At 40.5% G+C, this 22,774-nt stretch overlaps 2 protein-coding genes across 3 annotated transcripts; one reads left to right on the top strand and one right to left on the bottom strand.

Moving 5' to 3' along the window:
• The first annotated feature begins 226 nt into the window (after positions 1-226).
• fancb (FA complementation group B) lies at positions 227-13,590 on the top strand. 2 transcript variants are annotated; one of them, XM_029529965.1, is made up of 9 exons: positions 227-1,324; positions 1,430-1,585; positions 1,663-1,749; positions 1,889-2,017; positions 2,689-2,858; positions 4,723-5,144; positions 5,224-5,464; positions 5,913-6,139; positions 13,543-13,590. In XM_029529965.1, exons 1-9 carry the CDS (start codon positions 413-415, stop codon positions 13,551-13,553), a joined length of 2,355 nt encoding a protein of 784 aa, XP_029385825.1. In that variant the 5' UTR covers positions 227-412; the 3' UTR covers positions 13,554-13,590. The 2 variants fall into 2 exon arrangements, with proteins under 2 accessions (XP_029385825.1, XP_029385824.1); XM_029529964.1 differs by lacking the exon at positions 13,543-13,590 and having other exon boundaries at positions 5,913-7,252.
• glra2 (glycine receptor, alpha 2) lies at positions 11,759-22,118 on the bottom strand. The gene is made up of 9 exons (XM_029530728.1): positions 22,033-22,118; positions 21,324-21,445; positions 18,914-18,981; positions 17,018-17,241; positions 15,596-15,678; positions 15,359-15,496; positions 15,057-15,271; positions 13,268-13,417; positions 11,759-12,040 (listed from the first exon to the last, which is right to left on the bottom strand). The coding sequence occupies exons 1-9, from the start codon at positions 22,116-22,118 to the stop codon at positions 11,759-11,761; spliced, it is 1,368 nt and encodes a 455-aa protein (XP_029386588.1).
• Between the last annotated feature and the right edge of the window lie 656 nt (positions 22,119-22,774).

The raw sequence follows: 22,774 nt of genomic DNA, 5'->3' as shown, positions 1-22,774 counted from the left end.
GGCCACACCTCTCCGTTGTGGGTTTATCTCAAACAACAAACTATGTGGCGCTAAAGTCCATGACTACGGTAAACAAAAACGCTTATCGAATCACCTCCATGCATAATTCGATTAAATTTAGAACAGGGAAGCTGAGTATTTAATTTTAACTGTCATCTCACATTTGTTTACTAACGCTCACCCACAATGCACCTCTCCGGAAGTGTTGAATACCGGTTGGCGCGCTGATCAGAGTTTACAAACAGTCGCAGTAATGAAACGTGGCGTTTCACTACTTTTATCATTTGCAAGTAAGTTTAACAACGAGGGGTCAATTTGTACACAGTGATGAGACTCATGCCATGAAAGTAACAGCGCCAATTCACCACCGTTACCTTTAGTCCTCGTTGATAAGCGGTGTTTCTCGGGTGCTATGACGGAAACATTGCTTTCGGAAGGTCTGTATCGAAATCCCCATCGGCTCTCCCTGTGGGGGAAGATAATCTTATTCGACTGTCGCCGCGCTTTTAGCGCTGATGACGGCGAAAGAGACGAGTTAATATTCGGCCGCTTTGCATTTGAACGCGGGGACAACAGGTTTCTGAAGGCATCACATGGAGCAGCTGTCATCGGCAGGAAAACATCAACTCATGTGAGCATCGTGAAATGTGAATGTGTCAGAGATGCTCGGAAAAGAGTCGTCACGCCGTGCGTTTTGGTGACAAGGAAGAGTGAGAAAAGAGAGATCTTCGTGTATCGTCTCCTCACGCTGAGCTGCTCCAACAGACTGGAGTCGTGCATTGAGTTTAAACTGACTTATCAGATGAGGGGGGATGTGTCAATCCTGCAGGGTCCAACGGTGTTGTGGACTAATGCTGGTAATGTCTTCTACACATCTGCACAGACAGGAGAGGTGAGACAGATTCCCATCCAGCTGTCCCACGTTGTTTTTGGAGAACTTCCCATTGACAAGGAACAGGTATTTATTCTGGGACTGCAAAATGAAGCCAGTCAGTCCAAAGGCCAAACCAGTGGATTTTTTGTTGACAGTGGTCATGCATTTGACAGTGCCATGATTTTACCGCACCCCTACGTTTGCATCGCACGGTGCATCCTTGTCCTCTCAGCTGAAAGAGTGGATGGCATGCTGAAATCTGCTGTGGTTGCTGCGACTTCTAACCAGCAACTTGTTTATTTCAAGGATGGAATCGTAAAAGACACGTGTCAGCTTCCCTTCAGGTGTCCTGAAGATATTGAAATGGCCAACACTGGAAGGAATGGATGCCTGTTTGTCATACTCTTTCAAGAGGGGCATGTTTGTGCTGTGAGGAAGGAGACATTTCAGGTATGTTAAACATTTGTTTCGGTATCCATGATGTGTTTGCCTTTTCTAGAAAGTTTTTCTCCCTCTGGTTGGGGCATTTATCAGCAAACCTACTGTTTTCTCCAGATGGCCTCCCAGTGGTCAGGCGTCAGCTCTGTCCATGTGGACGACTTCCTGGGATCCGGAACAGACCAGCTGCTGTTGCTTTTTAAGAGTGAATGTGTAGCAGGGCAGCCTCTGGAAAATTTCCTCATCACTGACCTCTGTGGCACTTCATATTCTGTAAGTAAATGAGCTGAATATGCAATAATGCACTCTTGCTTACCTTATGTAACAAATTTCAAAATGACTGTTTTCAGTATGGACAGGACACTGGTGCACCAAAGGAGTCTCCCATGCCAGAAAACTATCTTCTCACTCTAAAAGCCTTGGAGTCCAGACTAAAGGTGAACTTTTGTCCACTGGAATAGTACCACTATTCCTGTAAAGGTTAACACAAACTTTGTATATTTGTATCAATGCGGATGATATTTTTTATGAGATAACAACCTTTTACATGCTTTGTCTATAAAACATGTCATTTAGAGTGGACTGGCCGTGGTTCAGGAGCTTCAAAGAGAAGTGAGAGTGAAGGACAGAGTTGTGCGGCAGGCGGTCCAAGCCCTCACTGATGTGGTTTCAGGAAAAGATCCTGTTCTCACACAGCCTGAACAGGTACTGTTGATACAAGTGTTTGATATATTGCATTTCTGTGGTACAGCAGTTTTTTTAAGGGCAGATTGATCTTACTAATGGGAATCAAACAAATACAACATATGATCATTAGATCTTATTTCTGTTAATTGCACTCTCCACTCACCTGGTTGGGTTTTTCTCTGGTGCTCATCACTCAAGTTTAAAAGTTAGATTTAAAATGGCACATCACATGAAGTCTAGGTAACAATGCTGTAGGCATAGAGTAAGCACTGCCAAATGTGGACAATGAAAATGAATACCAAACATGTTTCCCTGCCTTCTTTGTTGCTCATTATATCATTTCATCATTTAAATGCTTACATTTGCGTTGTTCTTTCTGACCTAGTTATCAGCCTTGCTGTGAAATGATGACCTAAGTGCTGACATTACCGATATAACATACCCACAGCAAATGTTGTATACTGCCAAAACAACTCCCATGAAAAGCAAATTCTCAAGATGGTTCTACCATATTTTGACAGAAATTATCACTCAAACCCTGTGTTTTCAAATATCATTTTAAACGTCCGCTGCATTTGTACCTAATACAATGTTGTTTCAAATTGAAGCGTCTGATGGAAACTGCTACTGCTGTCAGTACTGTCACACACTTGTCATTGCTGATTATAGTCTTTGCACTTTCTGTCCAGGAAGGCCTTATTTCTCTGTGGGACTCTGATGAGTCAAAAGAAGAGGCCTTGGATGACAAGACGCAAGACATGCCAGCAGTGTCTTCCAAACCTCAAGTTGACAAGATGTGGCATCGCATTGTTGAGGACCGAATGGTTGTGGGAGTGATACTGACGACTGACAGATCTGTGTAAACATTATTTCCTTTTTTTTTTTTTTTATTGAAGGGAATTGTATGGATTTTTCTTTGTCAAAAATATTCGAGCTTTATGGCTTGCACTATCATCATTTCAAAATCTCCAATTGATCCTAATATTATCCAAACACTTAGTCAATCCTGTAAAATAGTCCACATAATGAGTTCATCCGTGTATGGTAAAGATACAGGTGATATTGATATGTTGGCCCATGCGTGGTATTAGTCAACTGCGAGATACTACTGACCAGCTGTCAGACCAAGTCATTGCTGCTTGATTAGATTTGCCAAAACTAAAAAATTGTGGTGCCAGCTCATGTTTAGTAAATCACATCTGTTCAACCAGCAATGCATAATTTTATAGAAACCCAAATCTCTCTTAAGGAAAAGCATTGTGACTAGCATAAGTATGTTAGTCGGTCATTTTTTTTTTTTTTAACCTTTAGGTTGCCCCTGAACATAGTATGAATTTCACAAGCCAGCTGCAAGATGGCTAGGTGGTCACCATAGCAACAAGTTTTTAATAAATCTCCAGGCTCCCTTAGTAGGAATGAGACACTATCAGATTCCTCATTCCACCTGTTCCTGTTTTTCATTTGAGACCATTTGGAAGAAAAGTACTTCTGGCATAACTGCCTCAAGAGTCTGTCCTGTGCATTCAGAAAGTATTCAGATGCCATCACTTTTTGCCAATTTTGTTATAGTGCAGCCCTATGTGTAAAAGTCTATAAAAAACACACTCAGTATACTGTACTGAAAAAAATTAAAGCAGAATGTTAGACTTTCTTTCAAAACAAGAAAACTGAAATATCACATAGTCACAAGTCTTCAAACACTTTGTTATGACAGTTTAAATTTAGTTCAGTATCCTTGAGATGTTTCTTCACCTTCATTGGAGCCCACCTGTGGTAAATTCAGCTGTCTGGACGTGATTTGGAAAGACACCTATGTCTATATTAAGGTCTCACAACTGACAATACATATAAAAGCAAAATAAAAGACAAGAGGAAGAAACAACTGCCTGCGGGGCCCACAGAAAGTATGGTGTTGAGGCACAGCTCTAAATTCCTGCAGCAACGAAGGTTCCAGAGAACCTTCCTAGAGCTGGCTGGGAGGAGGACACTGCTCGGCAAGATGAGCAACAATCTAATGGGCACTCTGGCTGAGTTTCAGAAATGTGAAACTAATTTTCAAGAGTTAGCTAAATATTTCTTAGGCACTGAGGATCATTCAATTCTGATCAAACGAAACAGAGATTGAACTGTTGAGGAAACCAGGCACTTTTCGTTGCCTGCCCATTGGCTTACCTTTTAACTAGACATTGACCTGAAGCATGCAGCCAAGAGGGACAACAGTATGAACATGCATGAGAGGCCATGCTAGATATCTTCTACATTTACCCAATCACACACATCTGGTAAGTCATGAAAATGTCAGTGCCCATTCAGCCTGACAGAGCCAGAAAGCATCTGTAGAGAAAAGCAGCAGAAAACCCCCAAATCAAGATGTGTGAAGCTATTACGTTAGCGCCAAGAAGAAAGTGGATTGTAATGGCCAAAAGTAATTGGCGAAGTCCAGACTACAGTATTCAAATATTTAATTTTGTCCTGTGAATAAATTCCTAATTGCATGACTATAAAAATAGGATGGGGTCTGGATACCTTCTGAATTCTGTATGTTGCTTTTTTGATAGGTACACTGGTGGTGTCATTTCACCACCAGGAGATATCAGTGTTGGTAATCACTTTTAAAATTATATTTATAAACATTGTATTGATTGAAACACATTGTCTGTAGTTGTGTGTCTTGCCTACTGTCAATGTGATAGCTGATAGTGTAGTATTTTTTTTTATTGCAGACCAATGGCCAACGTGAGCTTATCTATCGTGACAGAGATGAGCCAGAGCTCAACGCCTGAAGTCATCCAGACCCAGAGCCAAGTGCAGTGGCTCCCCACACCCTGCCCTTCGTCGCTGCCCTCCTCTCCCTCTAACTCCTTGTTCCCAGAGCCTGCAGCCAAAAGAAGCAAGCACCACAATGCCGGCAGACCCAATGATCTCAACACATGCAAACTAGCTGTGACTGCTGTGATGAAGCTGACTCCTCTGTTGAACTCTGGCTGTGTCAAGTGCCATGTCATGCTCCATTACGCCCCGAGACAAGATGCTTTTCCCCTCATGAGCAATTCAACAGTGCTTGTCCTGCAGTGTGGTCAAGTTGCTTTCGACCTCAGCAATGATTTCCAAATCCAATTACTGAAAAACCCTGAACTCAGAACAGGTAAAATCACAAAGGCCTATGACTTGCATTTTTAAATTTAACACAAGTCTGCTTATCATTGCCTTCTCTCTGTGCTCAGATGAGGCTAAAGAGGACTTCCTGAGCTTGTTGGCACTGATGGATTGTTGGGCCTTTCGCATAGACTCTACTGACCACAGCTTAGGTGACATTGATGGCTGGATTCAAAAAAGAGTGGGCTGCAAGAGGTTGGAAGCGAGCCCTCAGTATCTGGTCTTAAAATCTTCAGGACCATCTGTCCTTATGCTGCTGCGCTGGCATCAGATAACCCCTTTTCAGGGGGAGCTGTCTGTTCACTGCAGGTAAATCATTTTTTATTAACGGATGCCAGTGGGATGGCTGTATTACTGTCCTCAGAGGTGTAGCTGTTGTTGCTTATGCTGGTCGCAGAGTAAAGGGATTGACTTCATTTTTATCTGCAGATTAAAGTGAGAAGCAAACTAAAGATGGTTTCTCTTAAAATCTAGTGCCAACTGCCAAAATCCACCGTGTCTATCAGTGCTTAAAAATTCCAGAGTATATGTATGAGTAATTAAGTAAGTCTTAATTTAATTTAATAAATATCAAAATTATTGATCGAAGCTAGCACTTTCCAATAATTATAAATCCTGGAAAGAAACTCTCAGAAAAAGGAGTGTACATTCAATCAGATTATAACTTGCAGAAATTATGAAACATTTTTGATCTTATTCAATACAAGATGTATTATGTACTTACATGTACACTCTGTCTCTATTAATTATTTTGCAGCCACTTGCAGATGCTCCAATTCCTGGACTCTCTCTTGGACTACCTCCCTGTATCTTGCTCAGTCCAGCCTGTCAAAAGTACAGGAAGACAGGGTGCCGCTCAACATTTCTCTTTTGCATTAGAAAAAGAGGTGGAATCACTCAGAGAGTGTCAGTCATTACTGCTCTGTGAAAAAGAGGAGGATCAGATGACGAGCAGCCCCGGACATGCTGAGACACCTGAACCAGGTAACGTGGAGTGGCTACAGAGGTGTAGAGAGGCGTGGCAGTGGGATGCAGAGAGGAGTAAAATGAGATTGAGCCCCCTGGTGGATGTGGGGAGCTATCGTGAAATGACCCAAAGCATATCCAAAGTCCAGCTTGAGGGAGATTTGGCAGCTCTCTTAGAAATACAGAGAACTTTGCTCCACTAGTCAGTGTTGAACCCCTCCCCCCAACATCCCTGATGGGGAGCATGTGTCCTCATCAGGCAGTTTTTATGGGGAAAAAGGTCTTGCATCAGTGCAGCTTGTCGTGCAACCCCAGCTGTTGGCTTGGTTATGTTCTGAGCTGGACTGCGTTTGCCTCTTGGGGTTTATAGCTTTCAAGTGTCTGTTGCTGCGTAGCCTCAGCATGTTTCCATCAGCTCACCTCTCGGGTATCACAGCCTTAATCAGAAACTGATGTGGAACTGCATCAAATTCTTCTTCTGTTCATGTCCCTTTAGGCTGTTCAAAAAACACACTTTCTCGTGTGAGGAAAAAATTTGAGTTATAAATAACGACAACTGATGACAGTAGTGCAAAAGTTTTTAGCTGTAGTTGACTGGAAGCTTTTAGTGGTGTTTCCTCTCATGGTTCAGTTATTTCTCTGTGAATCGATGTAAATAAGAAAACCCCATGGATGCTGTTTCACTTATGCTGCACAGGCTCTTAGTGCTCTGAGTTAAAATATCAATCTTCCAAGAAAACATTAAATCTTCTGTCAAAGGACGCCGTGTTTGTTGGATCCATACAGGCTGTAGCATCTTGACCTGTTTTACTTGGTTAAATGGCATAATTTATCCCGGAGGGACCAGAAAATGAAGATGTGCTTTTTTTTGTTCCAGGAATTACTCTGTGTGTTTCTAGTATTCACTCACAGAGATCCACTCTAAATCTTTCACAACCTTTATCTCTGATGTGTTGCACTTAAGTGGTTCCACGAGACTCACTGAAATAGGACTTAGGTTTCACATAATTACTTCAAAGTTCAATATTTCCACAAGCGATTCCCAAAATGTTCTTTTATTATAGCATTACTTTTGTGAGACAAGAAAGTGCCATAAAAGTAAGAAATGTGTTTTGTTGTCCTGAAATAAAAATAAATCTCTTTATAGCTCAGTTATTGTTTGCAGTTATAATGTCACACACACTCACACAACACTGCTTTTTTTTTTTTTTTTTTTTGTTTTGCTTTTGACCTGACGCTAAAACCTCTCCCTGTGATAGCTATAAAGAAGAATTGAGTCTTGTGCAGTAAATAACACCAGCAAATGGCCAGGGGGAGACAGATCACATGTGAAAAGGAAAATTCATCTGTATTGGTGTTCCCCTAGAGCCCCAGCTGCCACACATAGTAAAATATATATTTTGTCATCCCGTTATTGCCTGTAAAGTTCTATTAACTGTGAACTGTGGAAGTTGGCTGCAGGTTTTCTACCCTCTGCCAAAGCGTCCTCACCTTAATGGGAAATGAAAACATGGTAAACAAATAATGTTTAAACAGTTTTGAAAAATTTTTGGGGCATGTAAAAATAAGGTCTACACAGCAATCTGTTAATATGACTTACATGAAGCACTTACACTGCATCTTTTGGTTTGGGGCTGTCAGCTGTCAACAGTCACTCTATAAATACTATAGTATGGAGCTATTATTATTTCAAAATTGTTTATTCTGCTTAGTAAATAAAACAAATATGTGACAAGTAGATTTTGTCCTTAAAATGTTGGAAATTAAATCAAAATAATTTGTAAGTTTTTATCATGATGTCTGGTTAGTGGTTTCATAATTTGGCTAAATCAAAACTTAAATCAAATCCCTAAAAAAATCTTATTTTTAATTATTTTTTATGTTTAATTATTTTTTCTCTTCCTGGCAGAAATCATAATAAAGGAAGTAAAAGAAAATGTATTCACATGATTGGACATTTAAATTTACAACCACGCTAAATATTTTAACAGCAGCCATCGAAATATTGATCATATAAAACAGCTACATACCGTACATCACGGAAATGTTTCAGACAAAATTCCACATTTTATGTTCCTCGCTGAACTGATACTATAATGCTGCATTGCTGTTTTATAGTAAACTCAAATTTAGTGTTAGAGTTTGTTTGACCCCTTTGTTTCCATTTGAATCACAGCTTTAGTATTTAGTAGTACCAATTTGAGTGATCCATGATAATGAATGGCGTTGCTAAGCAATGTTTATATTGATGCTGTATGATGAGGGCACTGGTCAAGTCTTTGCCTGCCGTTGACTGTAATTGATTGGGGTCAGGATGTTTCCACTGTTTCAGACTCTGGAACTCAGTGGGTCAACTAAACAGAGTGGGAATGCATTGATTATATCTAGAACATAATGCACAATGCACAGCCTACATACAGTAAAACAATAAACACAATGCTTTGTGCAGGTGACGCACAATCATTCAGAGACAGAAAATCCTCATGAGTGAGCGACGTTGAAATTGAATTTTACCATATCTAGATGATTTAATCCAGAAACTCTTTTTATAGGATATTTCACCCAATGTTATATAATTATAATCATAAATACAACTGTTTGCTGAGGTTACTTATCACAAAGCAACAATTTTTTTAAACAGTGCACAAGCAAAATTGTACTTTTTACAATTTCAGCAGTGAATTAAAATCCTGAAATCTATTCAACAGCAAGATCTCAGTGCACTAACAGTTTTATGTGAGACATCTAAATGCACATGAGTAGGTAGTTGCTTGGTTTTCATGGAGAAGGTTCAGAGGTTTAGCTGTTCACAAGTTGCCACTCTCAGAGGCAGTTGTATTTTATAAAATTGCCTATGAAGTTTCTTAACTCACGGAGCATGAAATAGTTCTCAGTATGAATTCAGTGGCACTTGTTCACAAGGTTACCATGAACTGAAAAGAAAGGAGTGGTGATCATCAAAACTAGTCTGCAGGCGATCACACATCAACAAACATCGTGTCCGTGGCTGGAATTCTATGTCTCACACACACACCGTGCCACCGAAGAATCTGAACACACCCTGCAGAAAACACCACTCTGGTTATGGTAGAAAAGATTTTTAAAGTGTATATGATAATGTATATTCAGGCTTAGGAGACGCTTTCAGCAAATCATGCACCAATGTTCTTAACTTCGTTAATGTCCTGCTTTTCTCTCACACTAGTCCTATATATTGCTGTGCAGTTGCTATGGCAACCCACATTTCTTTCTTGCCTCCCTCTCTCAGACCTCTCAAAGCAGCCTCCCTAAACCTTAATGAATGAGGGAAAGTTGTTTCCCTCTTAAACACCATTATAAGCTGCAAATAATGTTCCCCTCATGGGCCGCCATTCTAAATTTGATTTTATAAACGCATCCTTGCATATTCAAACAGCAATAATAATGGATTGAGGTGTAAGGCAGTGTTGGTGAAATGGATGGTATTTCCATGGGAGGATTAGTATTATTGATTAGTTTATAATCCCTGTGTTTTGAGTATTAGAAGAGCAGCTGGATTATTCATGCAGCCTTGTCGGTAAGCCTGCCACAGGCCATGTATTTCTCTTCAAAACAAATAAATATTGATGGTGCATGGCATTGCCCACACTGTGGTAAAGAATAGCATCATTGGGTGAATAATGGCAGATCAAGACACCCCTCTGAGAACTGATGTGGTCACTACCTCTGTTTAAGGGTGATTCATGTCAGTTTTTGTGAATTCACATACAGTAACAACGGGGGACAATGTAAAAAGAGTCGTTGTTGTTGTTGTATACATTTATAATATTTTTCTATTCCCGTATGTGAGCACCAAGCCAATATTTTGCATTCAACCGGTGGGCAAGCACTAGCTGATGGAATCTCTGCGCTACAGTGTGAAGTCCATTATCATGCATTAATGGAAACCCACAGTCACATCATATCTGTGTCACCCCAGGCCACCCACTGATCCACAGCATGTGTCATCACCCTGACTTCTGGGCTTGGTATAGAGAGGAAAGCAGCGGTCGTCGTTTTCCTTGATCTGATCTGCAACCAAACACAAAAAGCATTCTCATGTGTTGGTGCCCCGAGAATTTATAGAGATTTTTTTTGTTGTTTGAAATGCGTCCATCTCTTTTGTTTTGTGTACAAGACGGAAGCAATATATGTTCTAATCTTATCAGTTTATTCACGGAAACATTACACAAAGCCGAGCCTTTTCCATACATATGACAGGAGACGTGGAAGAAAAGCAAATATGGTGCACAGTCAATTTTATTGATGTACAGGCCAGTAAATCTTCACCACAGTATACCAGGAGTGCAAGGACCATTAGCTGCTCTGTACTATGGATGTAATGCAGATTTGTCCTTCACTGCTGAATCCTTCTACAAACATTCGTCACCACCCAGCAACAAACAAAGCCAAGTGAAGGGAAATAGTCCACAGAGTTTGGAGAAGAATACAGATTTTTTTTTTTTCTTTTTCTTTTTTAGAAACACAACCTCCTCTCCAATATAATAAATATTTCATCAGACTAAATCTACAAAAACATAGTCTCAAACTCTAAAAGCATACCTAAGATACCTTGAGGAGTTACCTGGAATATAAATGAATTCATGTGGAGATGGGCGTATGACAACATTGAGTAATGCAGTGCATGTTCACAGTTTGTAGGCTTACATATACACTTGCTGTGAAATATATGACATTGTACTGAATACATTTCTTTAGAATGAGAAGGAAATTAAAGACTTTCAAAGCATCTCAATTAACTTACATTGGTTTTCGGTGGCATCAGTTGTCTATGTATATGATTTTATAATACACTTACGAGAAAAAAGGAAACATGAAATACTTTTGGAGGTCTGGCCACAAGTAGAAAAGCTCAAACGGTCAAACGGTGCATTCGGCTCTGAGAGACCACTGAACAAGAGGAGACGCTTGAAAAAATAGAGAAGCATTGTATCTCAACTCACCAAATCTTTTGATATCTAAGGCCTCAGGTATTTCATAAAAATGCAGTATCCGATTCCCAATTCCAGATTTTCATCTGTTTAGTTCACGCTCCTATCTGAGACACGTGCCACTGCCGTTAACATTAGAAGGATGCATCCTGAATTTTTTTTAGTTGTTTGCTGCTGTATTTTGTATAAACACACAAATTACCTTGACAATAACACACTATAAAACAGTCTTAATACCCTTTTTTGTAATCACAAAAGGTGTTTGAGGGTCCGACTAAACCTACCTCACAGTTACAAATCCATGGAATGTTTTTGTTCCTTGTTTGTTCAGATCTCACACAGAACTGATTAAAAAAAAATTTGGTCCGTCTTCTCCAGCATGTTACTAAGCCTTGAGCTGATACCATTATTCCAGATTCTTAAGGAATCATTATGCAGCAGTATAACAAAAAAAAAAAGGATCTGTGCCTCCAAAGTTCTTCATGTTATCAGAACATGAGCATTACTGTGTGATGCAAGAACATTATACATTATCCCTGAAAGAACGTCGCCATTATCACTATGGTGCCTGTCAATGTGCAGTCTCCCATCCTATCTCACTGTGCTTTCTGAGCATTTCTCAATCTGAGAAATGAAAAATAAATGTTATTTGTCAAGGCTCAAGTCTTTACTTTTTATGTATGTCCTCATGCCTGATGATCTTGTAGGTGATCCAGTAGAAGACGTTGAAGATGAGGAAGGCCAGAGGAAAGGCGGCCCTGGAGATCGTGTCTATCCTCTTGGCTCTGTCCACAAACTTCTTCCTCATGGTGTCCATGTCTTTTGGGACTGATGGTGGGGGGTTTGGAGCCGGAGCAGCGTTTTTAGCAGCTGAGCCGTCCTTCGTTGGCAAACACTGGCTCACATTGTAGCCAGCAAAATTAAAGCGGCCATCACGCATATCCTCATCCTATAAAAAAACAAAACAAAACAAAACAAACAAACAGAAAAACACAGGCATGTGGACCATAGTCTTTGAAAAACTGCAGCTCAGCCTTTAAACTTTACTTATTAATATTCCTGGAGTTTGTCCAGCCTTGCAAATAAACCCCACAGTATTTGCTTCTTATTCACCCTGACCCAGTGTCACTACAGCTCAGTGACAGCTCAACATATACAGGAGGAAGGGATCAAACAGCCAACCCTTTAGTTAATGGACAACCACTTACACCCCACCCAGTGGCCACAGGCTGGCTCTTGTGGCAACACTAAAATAAAACAGAATTTAAAAAAAAAACAACCCTAAAAACCCGACACACTTCCAACAGTTTAAGGGATTTATCTTTTTTCAGGCCAGTTAATAACCACGTTGTACTAGTTATACAGTTATACAGCCGTGTTAGCAGATCAGAGGATGAAGTTAGCCACAGAGGTGCTTTGAGCTGCAGGATAACATCAGGATGCTGCCAGGCTCATAGTAACAAAGCTAATGTGATGATGATTAGCTATCACAATGTTAATCATCTCTGATTACTCATTAGAATGAAAGGCTGATGTGAGTTTTTGTTTTGGCAGGCATTTGGCTCAAATACAATGATCAAAGAGTCACCAGCGTGTCGATTTCCACAACAGTTTTATTTACACGCATCCATCCTGGGGGAGGAATCCTTCCTCTGATCTATATTGTCTGCTCTGCACTTCCAGAGCATACAGTGACACTGTATAGTTGTAAAGATCTTTCAAGCAAATTGGTGATATTGGTCTGAATGACATTGACAGGTACACGGATGTTTTTACCAATTTTCATAGCAATCTGTCCAGTAGCAATCGATCTGAACACAAAGCTCATGATGGAAGTCATCTGCCATTTGGGAAGTTTGGGACTATTCATTCATTCATTCATTCATCTTCTAGTGATTATCTGTTTCTGGGTTGCAGGGGGATGCGAGAATATCTCTTCTAAAATTTGCATCAGATTGGATGTTTATATAGTTTGTGACATAAGCAAAAATTTTTCCTGTTGGCATTGCTGAAGAACAAGTCAGAAGAAAGTCGTAATATTAATAGCAATGCAATGAATACATGACAAGATATTCAACTCTGGACTGGTTGGTGCTGCCGAGCAATCAACATTGCCACCGTGGCTTAAAAGTTGGACAACCTAACGAGAGCTGCTGAATGATTTTTAAAATTTTACCTTGTGATTCCTCCTTTGTCTTCGCCTCAGGCGAAGGAACTCTTTCTGTTGCCTGGAGACAAAATTAACCCCAGCATATTCTAGCAATGCAGCAAATACAAACAGCAGACAAACAGCCATCCAGATATCAATGGCTTTCACGTAAGAGACCTAGGGAAGAAGATAAATTTCCTTTGTTAGATAGCAGCCTCAGTTTACAGCTTAAATGCATTATGAATTCGTGCTTTAACTTGAAATATTTGTTGACCTCTTTTAAACTTTGTGTGTTCATTTAGATTCCTGTTAGATCGACTGGACAATCTGCACTTTTCTCCCTTTAGGCTCCTCATCACACCAGGTAAGTTTGACTTCTCACTGACTGTAACTAGAAGGTGTGTTTACTGTTGGTACAGCCAGTCACTGTAAGGCCACAAACCCTGGCTCCTATCTCCATCGAATGAGATCCGCCGTATGGGCTGATACCTTTTGCATTTGTTTTGATCTGGAGGAGGGTGAATTTTAAAGTCTGTACTGCTCATCATTGTGGCCTCTTATCTACCTCTCCTAGAGCTGATTAGTATGTGGAGAAAACAACTCAGCTTTATGAGGGCACTTAAGGCGTATTGAGTTATTGTTTTCCTGAATCAAAGCTCTCAAAGGCTGCTTTTAATATTTATCAGTTTACAAGTCTTTTTTGTGAGAATCTCTGCTGTGGCTTAGACTTTCATTTGCTCTTCTGCAGACTGATGTGTAGAGTCAGACTGGTCATCAAGGTCTCACATTGCATGTCTGTAGTACCCTTCATGAAATGTGTGCATAGAAAATTATTCTGATTGAAGATAAGCTGGAATCATCTTCTGCTGCTGTTAGTTATACACATGCTTTATGAAAAAAACATGAGATAATCATTAAAGGTTCTGCAAACAAGATCTTAAACAATAACAGAAGTAAAAATCCATTTTCTATCTGAAAAACAGTGTAGTAACAGTGTCCAAAGCAGTAACCCATGTGTGGAGCTGCCATCCTTACTTCTCTGTTCTCTGTTTTGGTGTTGGGAAGGTGGTGGGTACATGTGGTTTCTGCATTAACCCTCCTTGGCTAACTTTCAACATTTTTCTTCACCACTGAAATCACTTCTTCTAGAAAGGCTTCTGACAGAGGAAGCGATAAGACCTGAGTGCAGGGGGGACTGGCTGTGGGGACTACTGGCTGAAATCCCAGTCCAGACTGTCAAAACATCCATAAACTTTAAAGATTTCACCGGCTCAGTCAGTGTCATTTGTGTGGCCGGTCTCCGTAGATAAGTCCAAGGCTGCACCTTCACTTTCTCCTCCTTGGTGTGTAAATAATACTTGAAGGGAATTAGCGTTATATTCCTGTAACAGAAGGCAATCATAATGTTGGCTAACCTGCTATTATCCAAATGAGGATTTTGTTTTGCAAATGCTCCAAGTGGTAGCTGGCTTACTGCAGAATTTACTGTGGAGCTTAGGATGGAAATGCAAGCGTGGGTTAATGGTTGCTGCTAGATTATGCTGTTTGCTTTTGTGCCCACAGGGCCGATCACTTCCTCTGGTCTTAACAAAGCTTGCTGAGATGCTTGTGGCCAAGATAGATTGTCCAGAATCTCTTGAGTTAGAATTGCTGCGGATACATATCCTTTAATCTATTTGATCATTCTTATATTATTTGTGTTGGATGTATTTTCTACACTGGGTGGATCTGTAGAGGACCTTATGTGCTTGTAATGAATCGGACCTGCAGCATGAGTTTACCAGTCGTGCTGTAAATTCAAATAACTGAGGCTTACCTTTGGAAGAGAGGCTCTAGAGCCAGAGCTCTGGGTGGTCATGGTAAGCACAGTGGTGATGCCCAGCGCCACTCTGGCAGGAGCAGCATCCATATTGATCCAAAAAGACACCCAGGAGAGGATGACAATCAGGAGGGAAGGAATGTACATCTGGATCAGATAGTAGCCCATCTGACGCTCCAGGTGGAATTTAACTTCAATACAGGTGAATTTACCTGGTCAACAGCAAAGCATGCAAAGAGACTTTAGCCACCACGCTAGGAAGAATGTTAGAAAGATAATAAGTGTGTGTGTTCTCTGACCAGTGTTATAGTGTTTGGTACAGTATCCCAGCTCCTTCTCCTCCCTCATAATGAACTGTGGCAGGGTGAGCCCCTCGGAAACCTGCACTGCGCCGTTCTCCAGCCACTCAAAGATCAGGTCGTTCATGGTATAGCCGACTTGAGGCAGAGAGAGCGTACAGATCAAAACTGAGATGTAAATGCAGATGCTAATGTTTGAAAGTGCAGCCAGAAAAATAAGAGAAAATGAACCCTTACAACTCTCCAGCTGCATGGTGCAAGTTTGCACATCCATTGGGAAGTTCTTCAGGTCCATCGGGCAGGACAAAATGAGCGTCAGCCTGTGATGGGAGACAAAGTCCCACTGTAAGACACAGGGAATGGACTGCACTAGGATTCTGATAGAAATATGCTCATTAAACCACCGCGCGTGTTGAAAATACCGTTGCTTGAAAATTTAATTGATATACTTTTCTCTAATCTCAGTATTGTGTTCCTCTTTCTCATGTGTGATAGCCTCTGACACATGTGGGATTCCCTTCAGCAAGTTCCCATCACACTTTCATTACTGCAACTTATTGTCTCTGTGATGCAGTGGCGGCCACACTCTGCTCACTGTGTGATTTCTTTCATGAATGGTGAGAGTGGCGAAACACCCCAACATCTCTCCCGTTGACCCGCTCTGCCTCCACACCTGAGCTCCCCTGAGCCTCGAGCTGCTCTGTAAATGGACTCAGAATTGATCTGCTCTATATTGTATCACTGCAGAGAAAATTGAATGCTATGTGTGATTGAAGGTATATTGAAATGCAATGAAACATATTGCCATGTCTTACACTGAGGATTTTACTCAGAGTTTGAGGTGCTGGGGATGTAAAATGTTATCCAACCCACGCTGGTTGCATGTTGCAGAGTTTTCTGCAGTGTTTTAAGGAAACTGGGTTTTGAGTATTCTGTTTTAAAAGTCCTTCATGTAGAAGGATTCACATTTTCTTTTTTGCTTTATTAGACTCTGTCCTTACTTGGGATTCTCAACAATGCCCCTGAGATTCACTTGCCCTCTCGCAATCAGTGTTCCTTTATTAAAAATCTACATTGCACATGGGGAAGTACTATAGTGCAGTCAATTATACCATTTCAAAGGAGTGATGATAATGCGATAAAATTCATTTACTGTATGCTTTAGATTGACAGACTTTGATGTTTGAGTGGAGATGTAAGAGAAGCAATAAATGAACATGTCCTGAGGTGATCTATGCATCACATCTTTTGCTTCTGTGTAGTCTCATCTCTCACTCAGCACAGACTCCTACGTCTGCTACAGAACTGCGGGGTCAGACGCTGTAAACTAGGGTGGCAGAGAAAAATTATTTGCATTATTTTGATTCACTCGTTAATTAACTTTTTTGGTTAATCATGTAGACGGGAGAAAATTAGCACCAATCTCAATTTATTAGTCCACGGAGAAGACTGAAATAAATATTTTCAGCTTACTGTAAGAAAGCAAAAAAGAAAAAAAAATCTGGAAGCAGCACATTTTTGCTGTTTTTGCACTCTTCTTTTTTACTCTTATAAAAATGTTGCATTTTTTTAGATGATTAATCAACCCATTATTTCAGTTCAGATCTTAATTCTCATGTAGTTTGAGACACTCTTCCTTATATCAGCTCAATATATCACCTGATACTGTAGAGGACAGTCCCATCTTTAAAAATCCTCAGCAGCTTGTTGTCTGTGGTGACATCATGGAAGTTGGCTCCTTTCTCATTGGCAAAGAAGAGGTCAGGCTTCCATATGGAGTCCAGCATGGACGGGTCCAGGTCGAGGGAGGAATCTGGGTATTTGCTGTACGCCAGCCGGGGGTCATTCCACTTCTGCCTCAGGAAGATGTTCACTCTGTAATCCTGCAGAAACGACAAACATCTATGTATATTTTGTTGTGCAGTGATTGGGGTTATGAGGAAGCATGCCGGGGATGGTACATCAGCTTCGGTGATCAGTATCGGTGTGTAATATTAGGCAGCCCTCATTTTGATGAGCTGAATAGGAAAATTGCCTTTCTGAACCCACATCCTAATTATTACTCGACACAAAAATACATTTTGCATTCATAAAATATGAATAATAAATGAATATAATAAGAAAACATCTATACAAATTCAAAGTACAAAATCGATTTATTCAAGCACTAAAATATATTTGAACTTGAGTATTTCCATTTCACGCTATGTGATATTTCTACTTCACTTCATTACGGAAGGAAATATTCCTTATTATGTCTTTCCATCACCTTAATTTCTTTGATAGTTATTACTTTCTTAATTTGTAGATTAAGGCTTGATTTAAAACACACAATTATCTTAAAAGAAACAAAAAGCACGGTGTATATTTAGAGATTCACCAGTATGTAATTTGCTTAAATGTATTCCCACGTTTACATATTAATGCAAAGGTAATATTAAATCATTAAAATATCATACACAATAAAATATCTCAATATTACATTTTATTTTGGTAATTGAACTATATTTGGGCTGATACTTTAAAACTTTGACTTGATTCAATTATTTAAATGCTTCCTTAACTACTTATTTTGCTGTTACATCCATGGCGTCCCATTTACTTCCTTACACATGTTGAATAGTGAGAAATTATTAATAATAATAGATGAAATCAAATAGATAATGAACAAAAACTTCAATTCATGGCGCATCAGGGAAAACATGTATCATACATACAGCAACACTGTCATGTAGATATATAATTTAAAATGTCATAATTTCATTCATTTGATAATTGGGATTTTTTTGCAAGCTGACCTTACTATCACGGTTCTATCGTTATCATCGCTGTTTGAGCATCTATAAAACGTAGGCGCTGATGAGGAAAATTCATCTCAGAGTAAATTGACATGTCATGATGATGAGAAGCCCTTATGTTGTTTTGACATCTCATTAGCATATTGGCGGTTCCAAATATTTGCACGCGTGTCTAAAGCTGTGTAATTCCCTGGCAATCTCATGAGCTCCAGCTCCTGTGCAAATTAACATCCTCCATTCATGATCTAAATTGTTATTATCGCTCTTTATGAATCCTTCGATCAGGATGATTTCCTGTACAGCCTTACAGGTTTTATATATATATATATATATATATATATATATAGTTGTCATTATATATAAGCCATCACATATCATGATATACGGCCATTATTCTGTTGTTTGTAGATGTAGATGAGCTCATTTTAAAAGCCCAGCCCCCCACCCACAGCTACTATGACGATGGATTATTAAAACTGGATTAACACGTGTAAAAAACATACATTAACATTTATTAGGGGTTGCCAGATTTGCCTCATGGACCCGCCAATAAACTCCTTTATGGCAAAAAACAAAGTTTTTTTTATGAATAGGAATAAAAAAGCTAGATGACCAAAAACAAACAAGAAACTTTACTCTAAATTGGGCTAAAAAAAAAACAAAGCAAACAAAAGCTGAAGAAACAATGTGATTCAGTGTGAACTCCGGTTTAGGAATAAGGGCTTTAGAAGATGTCCAAGCACAACGCTCAACTCACCATTGTAGTTTCAGCTATAGAACCAAAGCTGTTGATAAATATGTTGCAGGTAACATTAACTGGTGGACCTGCAGGTTGAGGGATAGATAACACATTGACACATTGTACAGGGCAGAAAACAGCCAAAATGCCAGAGGAACTCACCATGGTTGTCTCTGTGACAGAGCCGAAACTGTTGATAAAAATATTGCATGTAACGTTTACAGGGGGACCTGTGAAATGGAATGACAATGACATGACAGGAAAAAGCCTTAAACCACATCCTCAGGAACTGGACTGGGTTTGGAGCAGTGAAGATGTCTAAGCAAGAAAGTCGAGGTCTGTCAGTTTACAAGCTGTTGTTACACGCTCTATGTGAATGTGCATTAAGAGCAACAAGCAGTTCTTCATCATTATTATCATTATGAATGTTTTGCAGGAGCTTAGGGGGTGGACGGTAACACACATGCACAGGCATTGCATGCTTTTTAAAACCAGAATCAAAAGATCACATAAAAGGAGAAGGTCTGTGTGTCTTTGGAGTCCGGAATAATGTTTTCCTTTTGCTGCCTGTTAGTTCAATGCAGCGATATTCAAACTGAATACATAAGAATCAGTGGGGATATAATGCATCAGTTTGTTGGAGCTTTCAATTCAAGCGATGACCTCTTTTATGGTGATCTTTTTTTGTGCTTAACAGCACAAAAGAGCACATCTTTTCTCCATCTTGTTTTTACAAAATCAACAGAGAACTTATGCACACAGACAAATTCACACATACACACACACAGTAGTGTAGAGCTGCAATGATTACCCAAATAATCAATTACTGACAATACTTTTTATGCCAAAAATCATGTCAATAAAAAAAAGCAGCAAACTTCTAGTGCTAAAAGTGAATATTTTACTGCATTGCTGAAGTCAATGATATTGAACTAGATATGATGTGATGTGCTAATGAGCAGTTGTCACTTTTACTCCCGAGAGGCCTGAACTTAACTCTTGCTTACGAGGCTTGCCAGGTTATACCACCTAGAGTCACGGCAGATATTCGTTCTCCAGCTGATCAGTGAAGTTGTACGCCCTTCCCATTGCCCTTCCCCTGTGCGTTCTTCATCAATTTTGCATGGCACTTGGTATTAATATTACCCTCAGTTTGTCGTCAGGTGGCTACATTTAACAGCAGAAACAGAAAAATAAAGCAGCGCCTCCTCACAACAAACTCAGCAATGAAATCTAGGTCAGCCCTCAGAAATACAGTTCAACGGTCCCCTCAAAGTATGACTAGCAGGTTTGCAACAGAAATCATCTGTTTACATCGCAGTGGGTTCATGGAAAAGTGTTTGTAGCTCTAAGGTGGTAGACTGTGTAAGAGACAAGGAGCTTTATTTTTCCCTAACCAGTGAAGGACTATGAATTTAAGCAGCAACATCAGGTCTTATGTCTTTTAATCCATGTGTGCCTATCCTCTCTTTATTAGCTGGAAACACTCACTTACATTTTACCCACCCCCTGAAATTGCCAGCCAGAGCTAAATAGTGCTCATCTCATCTCAAGTGCATTTCAGCAATCTTGCCACCATTTTCCTTTCACTCCCAGATGGGAAGGATAGATCTGGGCCATGTATTTCTGAATCCTTCAAATCAATCAGTGTGCTGTGTACCGTCCAGCCGCCTGAACCATGCTGGAATCACCAAACTGTCCGGTGAGTCCCAGCCGGCATGACCCAGTCTGAACTGAGTCTGAGCCCCAGCCGTCCAGCCTCTGCCTCCTCTCGGTTAACTCTATTCCAGGGACGGATGCTGTGTCTGTATCCAGCATCACGGCAACAACAGCAGAAGAAGTCAGTACCCTGCAGCCCTGCCAAAGGGGCACCATCTATCATTCGGACTGTCATAATGACATCCCCGTCTGCTCCCAGTACCAGTCAGAAACTGTGACTGTGTTTTCCCTCTTTTCACATTATTATTTAGAAGATTAAGGAGCCATTGATTCCATTTCACATAATTTCACCAAATGAAAACAAGTGTGCATTGGCATGATGAGAGATGGCACGACAGCTTAATTCCATGCAGGAGAATCGTGTCTCTGTCAGTTCAGGTGATTGATTGTTCCTATCAGAGGAATGGCAGCACAGTGTCTTCTCAGCAGATAACAGTCAGTGGATCTGCAGATCAGTAATGCACTTGGAGTTCACTGTGTTTACAGTTAACACTGGAGTGAGATGGACCAACTCCACCAAAACAATCCACGTGCATCAGCAGATGGTGACACAAAGTGGAATTTTTTTTAATTTAATTTAATTTAATTTTATTTTTTGCGGGGGGAGGATGGGGGAGACAAGTTTGTGGGGTGAAGTGTGTGAACATTTCCAAAAGACAAAAAATTAAATAAATAATAATAATAAAAATAAAAAGAGGATAAAACACACCTTTAAAATTCGGTCGTATTCGCGCGTCGTAGCCAGACGTGCGACCCATGAGTGAGTCCAGAAAGTCTGATGGAGACATGCTGGAGGATGATCTGGAGTCGTGCTCCTTGGCATCCACAACTCTGGAACACACACACACACACACACACAGAGCGTGAGGAAAATCACTTGTTCAGACTGAAGTCAGGTCTCAAAAACCAGGCGTTAAACCTTATCTGTCGCCTTGCAGCTGCCGGGGAGTTATGGACACACACTGACACACACACACACACACACACACACACACACACGAATCAAAAAATGCGTTAAAACGCACGCACACGTATCAGATGAATGCAATGCAGTTTCGACGTCGTGGGCATCTTTTTTAAAATCAAGACGACTGGAGAGACCCCACAGCCTACTGTCATTTATGAGAACAGGAGAACAGAAAATGATTAAATTCATTATGTGCGCAAATGTCAATGTGATCTGCTCCAAGCAAGAAACGCTGTTAGGAACATTTTTGGAGCCAGTGGTTCTTAAAACAATTTCTTAAATTGTCGAAAATGGAGAAAAAAACTTCCGTCAAACCGAAGCAACTTATCCTGTAAAGGAAAAAGTCAGCAATTGTGTCTTAGTTAAAGACATAGAAACGAATTATCTACATTAGAATTATTTTAAAACCATTCCTTATAAGTCAGTGTATTTCGTAAATTCGTTTCCTCACCTGAAGTTGCTCGTCCCCGTGAAACATGTGAGTAAAGCTACCAGAACCTTAACGAAGGAGCGATTCATTCCCGGTAGTTTCCCCATGTGCTCACTTTTCTATTTCTTCCATATGTTTACGTTGGTTAAACACATAATCCAAATAGGGATGGCGCGTTCCTCCTGAGCAAGTCGTGTTCTGGTGTCACACCAAAATACCGGAGACATTCCTCAACGCAGCCACAGATCATAGTTTAGTTTCATTCAAACTCCGACTCCCAGAAACAGATTTGTCGAAGCGGAGGTGTAAAAGGAGCATCAGTCCTGTTGTCAGACGTCAAGAAGGTGCAACTCCAAAACGCATACCCTGCAACCTTTGACGTTGACTCAGGTCTAAAGCGGTTCCCTTGGTGGAGACAGACCAGCCCCCCGCTCCTCGTTGGCCTGTGTTGTTACTCAATTCGCAGGTGGAGGAGCCGTCTTCTGTTGAGGAATGGGAGAGGAACGCCTTTTCTCATTTCAGCACTTGGACAGCTCCGGGCTCCGTTACGCGCAAGCGCAAGGCTTAAAAGTGTCGGACGTGAGCGGGTTCCCAATAAATCCAATAAAAGCAGACAGGTCATTTGCAGAAACACGTTCAAACATCCCCGTTACACGTCGAAAGATGTCTGTTTTGAATATTAAAGCCGATTGTCTCCCGATATCGCCTTGATCGCGGAACTCCCAGTGCGCGCAGCGAGGCATCAGGATTAACTGGCTTTAGG

This window comes from Echeneis naucrates, chromosome 21, assembly GCF_900963305.1.
Source record: "Echeneis naucrates chromosome 21, fEcheNa1.1, whole genome shotgun sequence".
NCBI lineage: Eukaryota > Metazoa > Chordata > Actinopteri > Carangiformes > Echeneidae > Echeneis > Echeneis naucrates.
This window is presented reverse-complemented; position numbering and strand designations above follow the sequence as displayed.